At 44.1% G+C, this 7,500-nt stretch overlaps 1 protein-coding gene across 3 annotated transcripts in view; it reads left to right on the top strand.

Annotated features, from left to right (window-relative positions):
* The window catches only part of LOC123514189 (probable G-protein coupled receptor 158), a 187,670-nt gene that overhangs the window by 9,856 nt on the left and 170,314 nt on the right, over nucleotides 1–7,500 (top strand). For all 3 annotated transcript variants that reach the window (XM_045271843.1, XM_045271842.1, XM_045271844.1), the window contains exon 2: nucleotides 6,822–7,019. In XM_045271843.1, the coding sequence (XP_045127778.1) occupies nucleotides 6,822–7,019 (198 nt within the window). The remainder of the gene's footprint in view (nucleotides 1–6,821; nucleotides 7,020–7,500) is intronic.

The raw sequence follows: 7,500 nt of genomic DNA, 5'->3' as shown, positions 1-7,500 counted from the left end.
TACCTCAGACCTCAAGTCAAGTAAACACTGTTCGGAAGTAGTCAAAACAGCAAACAAATTGGTTGGGTTTATCGGGAGTACTTTTCAATCTAAATCAGAAGAGGTTATTGTCACAATGCGCTTGTCCGACCTCATCTTGAGTACTGTGTCACCCCATTGTCGGTAAGATATAGACAACCTGGAAAGAGTCCAAAGAAGAGTCACCAAGTTGATCCCACGACTGCGAAACAAGCCTTACGAGGAGCGCTTGAGGGAACTCAACTTATTCAGTTTAGAGAAGCGGCGAATGCGAGATTTAATTGAACTATTTAAAATGTTCCGGGGCTTTGATAACGTAAATGTAAACAACTATCTCACCATAGACAGCTCCAACACCACTAGAAATAATGGTTACAAGATTACAGGTAAACGCTTCAGATAAGGTGAGGCTAAACATTATTTCTTCAATAGAATTGTAAATGTCTGGAACTCTCTCCCAGCACATGTTGTCCGTAGAAATACAATAGAAACTTTTCAAAAAAGGTTGGACATTCACCTCGCATTAACCCCTCAAGTGACGTGCTTTGCGCCTACATAAGATATCCTTTTCTTTGTCCTTTAGTTACTGTACTAGATAGTATCACTTCTCTTTCAATCTTTCCTATCACATCTTTGACTTTCTCTCTCCCTGTGGCCTCTTTTCTTCTTCCTTGAACCCTGATGTCCTTCAGCCTCTAACTTGTAGAATCTGTAGTGGTAGCATAGGCACACAGACACACAAACAGCCTCGTTAGGTCCAGTAGGGCTGTTGCTGTCTGTTCCTTCCTTTGTATTCCTTTGTATTCCTTCTCCTTATGGTCTTCACACATTACTTTTTATATATTTTCCCCTCTACCTATTAATCTTTTTTCGTAATAGTCTTCATTTTCCAATTTGTCGTCACTTTTTCCTTCCTCCTCCTCCTCCACCTCCTCCTCCTCCTCCTCCTCCTCCTCCTCCTCCTCCTCCTCTTCCTGGTCCTCCTTTTTTTTTCTTCTCTTTCACTTGACACACTTTGTACTTTATCAATGCTCTTTTTCTTTATTTTCACGTCATAGTCACCTGTTTTTTCTCCTCCTCTTCCTCCTCCTGCTCCTCCTCCTCCTCCTCCCCCTGCTGCTAGTGTCCCAGTAGCAAGAATCCCTAGAGCAGAAAGGTCCACTGAAGCAGCAAACGTTATTATACGCCCTAACTCTCTCTCTCTCTCTCTCTCTCTCTCTCTCCACCTGTTAATCATTTTCGTTCTCTTTCTATTTGCGTGTTTCTTTTCATTCTATGTGGTTTTATCATTCCTTTTCTCTCTCTCTCTCTCTCTCTCTCTCTCTCTCTCTGCCTTCTTGTTCTTGTTCTTGTTCTTGTTCTTCTTTTACTTCGCTCTCTGTTTATTTTTTGTTGTTATTTTTTATGTTTTCCTTCACCTCCTCCTTTCTCCTCCTCCTCCTTGTCCTCCTCCTCCTCCTCCTCCTCCTCCTCCTCCTCCTCCTCCTCCTCCTCCTCCTCCTTGTCTTCAAGATGCCAAGTTCATTTCATATCGCGCCCTGCCAACTGTATTTGTGTGTGTGTGTGTGTGTGTGTGTGTGTGTGTGTGTGTGTGTGTGTGTGTGTGTGTGTGTTTAAGATGAAGGATGTGAGCCCCCGTCCCTCCATCTTCCTCTCTCTCTCCCTCTCACTCCCACTCCCCCTCCTCATCAGTTATCCTCTACCAAACACACCCACACACACACACACACACACACACACACACACACACACACACACACACACACCTTGCACCCCTCAGTCCCTATTTTCTCTTCCCCTTCCGTAGGTTTCCTCTCTATTCCTCCACCACCACCACCATCACCACCACCACCACCACCACCACCGCCATGAACGGGTAGCATGTAAGAGGCTTAGAAAGAAATATATTTTTATGGGAAGGTATGTTTCTTCCTTTTAGAGAGAGAGAGAGAGAGAGAGAGAGAGAGAGAGAGACGGGTATATTACAGTGTACCTACGTTGTGTTATTTTTTTATTTGTTTTGTTGCGTTTGTTTATTTGTTCGTTCGTTTATCTGACTGTGTCGTTTATTTTTCTTGGTTAGTGGCTTTATTTCTTTTCCTTCTTAATTCCTTTCTCCTCTTATTTGTATTCCCCTTTCCTTTGTTCTTTTATTTTTCTCTTTTCTTCTTCTTTTTCTTTTCTCTTACATTTTTCTCTATCTACTTATCCATCTCTATCTATCTGTCAATCCATCTATCAATCTATCTTTCTTTCTCTCTTTCTTTCTTTTTTTCTTTCTTTCTTTCTTTTCCTCTGCCTTTCTTTCCACGCTAATACTTGTCGCGTTGGAAAGGAGGGATTAGCGTCACGTCCTCTCTCTCTCTCTCTCTCTCTCTCTCTCTCTCTCTCTCTCTCTCTCTCTCTCTCTCTCAACTTTCTTCCATCACCCAACACATTTTTCCTCCCCTTCTCTATCTCTCTCTAGTTCTCATTCTGCCACCACCACCACCACCTCCTCCTTGCTACTCCTCCTCCTCCTCCTCCTCCTCCTCCCCTCCTCCTCCTCCTCTCCCTAATTGAGTATAGCCTATCTGTCCCCCTCCTCCCCAATTTCTGCCCACTCCTCTCCCGCTTCAGCTGTAAAACTCCCATAATATGCCTCCTTCTGCAGAAACAGCCTCTTTCCCTCTAATTCCCGGAGCTGTGGCAAGCCCTTCACCTTACACAGTCTCTCTCTCTCTCTCTCTCTCTCTCTCTCTCTCTCTCTCTCTCTCTCTCTCTCTCTCTCTCTCTCTCTCTCTCTCTCTCTTCACCTGTTACTCTTTTTCGTTCTGTCTCTTTCTCTGTTTGTGTGTACGAGTATGTTTCTTTTTAACTTTACTCTGTTTGATCTCTCTCTCTCTCTCTCTCTCTCTCTCTCTCTCTCTCTCTCTCTCTCTCCCTCTCTCTCGATAAGTCTTTCGAACTACTATAGAAAAACGAGGAAAGCATTGTTGCGTGATTGAGGGTTTGAGAAACCGTACCTGCCATTAGTTGATTGGCGAGGCACAGCGGTTTGTGTGGGCGAGCATTGTCAAGGCGTGGTGACTCTTTGTATACACAGGCCCACGTTAACGTTTGTACTTATGCGTCATCTAAATTATCTTCAAGGGACATTAGCTTTATCTTCCAAAAAAGTTAAGTTTTAATCAGATTGGGTTAGGTTTAGATTAATTCTCTTTGTATTGCTTCAACCAGACTTTTTCCATAACACACTTGTTTCACTTGAACAGTAAGTAATTGGTTTGCAGGATTTAGTACATCTGAACCTAAGGGCACAAGGCGCATCCTGAGTTCATTTGGTGTTGTAGGACATGTGTTTGAATCAGTATACCATTTTCTTCTCCTCCTCCTCTTAGATCAGTTACTTTAGATTTCACGAGTCTGTTCTTTTTTCATGTGTAACTCTTTCAAGTGGGTCTGTCATGCTTGGTGTCCTTTAATGGAGTTTTGGGTCTTTTGTACTTCGGTCATCATGCAATTATCCATTTCCTCTTTCTTATAAATCAACTGTTTGGGATTCCTCTGGTCTCCCTTCACCCCGAGGCTAGACACACGCTGATGTCTTAACTGGATCATGTGGGTTGTTAATATCTTCCTCCCAGGAAATAATCTTACCGCTGCCACCAATATATCTCAGCAATCAAGGGAGTCTCCACTTGTATCGCCACCCACCAGGGCTTCAGAACACATCAATATATCGAAATACTCAGCATCTCATCTGTAATGCCTCCAGCATAGATAACGTCCCACCGCTTCCAATAATGTTATCACAGCAAATCAGACTGTTCTTAATCATATCATCTCACATTAAGTCTTCGGCACACACTCAGTGCATCGAAATACTCAACAGCTAGTCTGAAAACTAACGCAAATCTGGCCTGTGAGGAGGAGCTGCCGTGTCGGGAATCATATCCGGGGTGTGAATGTGAAAGGCTGCCACATTACCGGTCCAGCAATAACCGTGACCAACTCTTAGAGGACCATATTGCGAGACACTTATGCACCTCTTTTTCACTATTTTTTTTAGAAAGGTGCTACTTGAAATGACTCGAAATATTTAGGGTTCTGGTGACAAATTAACAAAAATTCCACATTATGAACAGGACAAACATTCTTGAGAACACGGTTGATTATATGTGTGGCTTTTGAATATAGTCGTGGTGAGAGAGTAAAGCATTTCTGAATACAAACCAGAGTTATTTGGCGGTCTGTATATTGGTCATGGCGCTGAGTCTGTTAATAGCTTTACTGCGTGAGATATAGCGTCACATAGGCATCATTCTGAGGATTAGTTATCAGGATTCTTTCTGACATGCTTTAGTGTCATATACCAACTATTTTAGAAGACCAGGTAGGTAGTTGGGCTCTTCACTTCAATTCTCGCTTGAAGATCCCAGACGTCTGTTACAGCCTGGCAACGTGGTCGAAATAAGACGCCGAAGTGTTTGAAAATCTAGTACGATGACAGGAGAGAGCTTTTTAAGTCCTATAAAAATACATAGGGAGAAACTGGCTGTAAAATAGAAAAGTTGACACTTGTTATAGACGGTTAGTGCCGAGTCAATAGAGTGCTTTAGATTTAGAAGACCAGATAAAGTTATGAATGGGAAAGATACATGCAGTTTTATACAAGAAGTGCTCCCGGTATGTAAGTCTGATGGTTTCACGTAGTTTCCTTTGTGTTGAGATAGTTATATGGACAGTTGAGTAGTGAAGCTGGTATACAGTTCTCAGGCTGACCCAGGAATGCTTTTAAAATACTATGAAAGTCTTCTTCAGGTATCTCTTTAAAGACTTTTATAGTTGAAACGTTAGAGTAATAAAAGTATTCCTGGGTCAACCTGAGAATTATCTACTACCTTCACAACTCAGTTTCCTTGTGTTCTTACTTTGTTCTCTTCACTTCTTGCAGCTTTTCTTGTTCTTTTGTGTTCTAAACTGCCTGAGTAGACTGAAGTAGACTGAAGTACACTCGGTGATCAGGTGGTTAGCGCCGTGTCGATATAGAGCCATAGAACACTAGATATATTTATGAAGAAGGAAGATGAATATATAGATGGATGAGTGGATGGATAAGTGGACACGTAGGTTTGATAACTTGAGTGGATTCTTGTAACTTCCTTTATGTTCTTCCCTTCTCTACACTGCATACAAGCAAGACAAACCCAGAGTACTAGATAGAGTTGCGGAGAGAGATGATAGATAGATAGATAGATAGATAAATGGATGAACATTTAGGATTAATAACTTGAGTGAGTTCTTGTAGCTTTCTTCGTGTTCTTACTTTCTTCTCTTCACTGCATGCAAACCAGACCAGCCTAGTGTATACGTGGGCATCCCTTACTCTACAAGATTTTCATTTGATTATCTTCTATGTTCTAATTCTCTCTCTCTCTCTCTCTCTCTCTCTCTCTCTCTCTCTCTCTCTCTCTCTCTCTCTCTCTCTCTCTCTCTCTCTCTCTCTCTCTCTCTCTCTCTCTCTCTCTCTCTCTCTCTCTCTCTCTCTCTCTACACACACACACACACACACACACACACACACACACACACACACACACACACACAGTTCCTCTCAGAATAAGTGTCTGTACTGGTGGTGGGATTTCTCGCGTCCCTGTGCCAGTGACAAAGATAATCCCTCCCTTTATCCTTCCCTTTATCCATCCATCTCTCCTGCCATGCTTCTCTCCCTACACCCTCACACTTTCTCTCTCTCTCTCTCTCTCTCTCTCTCTCTCTCTCTCTCTCTCTCTCAAACATTTCTCTTTCCTCTCCCTCCATCTATCACTCTCTCCCCATGACTCTCTTTCCCTCCGCAAATATTTCCCCCCTCCTTTTTCCTCCTTCCATTCATCTCTCTTTGCATCCCTTCTCCATCTCCTCTTCTTCCTCCTCCTCTTCCCCCCTCCTCTTCCTCTTCTCCCTCCTCTTCCTCTTCCCCCTCCTCTTCCTCTTCTTCCTTCTCTTTCTCCTCCTCCTCTTCTTTCTTCTCCGCGTCCCCGTTCTATTTCGGTCTTTTCATTCTCTCCTAGTTTATTACTAGTAGTAAGTAGATTATCAGATACTCTCTCTCTCTCTCTCTCTCTCTCTCTCTCTCTCTCTCTCTCTCTCCACTATTTCCATTCCTTACCACATTTTTCCTGTCACAGATTCACCTCCACGTCTTCTTTTCCACTCACCCGCTCCCTCTTTCTTCATCGCCACCAAGCTTCCACCACTATAACTCTCCTCTTCCACTCCCTTCAGTCTGATCTCTATTCTAACACTCCTCTCCTCTCACTGATCCAACCTGAATTTACTCCATTTTCTCTCTTCCCCTCCCCCTTCCCGCCGCTGCCACGCCTGTCTCTCTCTCTCCTCGCTCTTTTAACACCTCTCTTCTCCTTCCATCTTCATTATTTGCACTCCTTTCCTGTCTCAGACCCACCGTCACTTTAGCTCAACCCTACACCTAGAAGTCTGTAAGGGCTGTATTGTAAAACGTATCTTTCTGCTCCTAGATTACTCTCAAAGGGCTCTACTTGAAGTTTAAGTGTTTTTATATGGTTCTAGTATTAGATTAACAAGATTTCTACATTGTAAATAGGAGAAAAACAGTTGAGAACCGGGCTAACCATTTCAGTGACCCTTGAAAATAGTCGTGAGAGAGAGAGAGAGAGAGAGAGAGAGAGAGAGAGAGAGAGAGAGAGAGAGAGAGAGAGAGAGAAGGGGGGAGTGTAAAGCGTTCTTGAATATTCCTCTTCCGTTCTAACACCTCTCTCCTCCCTTCCCCGTCACAGATTCTCCCGGCGGCGGATCAACAGCAGCCTGGGAGGGGAGGAGGGCGTGCCACCGGGCCCCATCACGCTCACCAGGGCGGATGACGGTCAATGGGCGTCGCAGCCTCTCCTGGACTGCGGCGCCTCTAACCTGTGGGTGGTGGCTTACTCCCTGCCCTTCTTCGGCCGTGTTGAAGACGGTCTGTACGCTAAGATCAAGTAAGTGAGTGTGTAAGGAAACTTTCTGCTGTAGTGTCTTCAATTTTTACATACAGGCTGACGTAATGGGTTTGTTGGGCTTATCTTATACAAATGTTGGGGGTACAGAGAGGGTGTTTTGAGGGTGTCGCGGTGTGCTGGAGGTGCTGTGTGGGTGGGGAGGAGTCTTCTGCTGTGGGAGCTTGGATTTTTTACTTTGTTTACAGGGTGGTTTTCTGTGTTTGGGTTGTGTCTCTGTGGCTGTTGTGTTTGGGTGTTTGTGGGGTCTCGTGGTGATTGTGGTGGGAAAGGGAAAGGAAGAAGAGGATGTGATGTGAAGGGAGAGGAGCAGGATATGAAAAAAGAGGAGGGAGAGGAAGAGCAGGAGCAGGGGCAGGAGCACGAGTAGGAGTAAGAGGAGGAGAAAATCAAATAAAAGTCCACGCACCCCCAAGCGCGCGCGCACACACACACACGCACACACACACACACACACACACAC

This window comes from Portunus trituberculatus, chromosome 37 (assembly GCF_017591435.1).
Source record: "Portunus trituberculatus isolate SZX2019 chromosome 37, ASM1759143v1, whole genome shotgun sequence".
Classification (NCBI taxonomy): Eukaryota; Metazoa; Arthropoda; class Malacostraca; order Decapoda; family Portunidae; genus Portunus; species Portunus trituberculatus.
The sequence above is the reverse complement of the archived record's forward strand: the minus strand, read 5'-3'. Positions and strand labels throughout refer to the sequence as shown.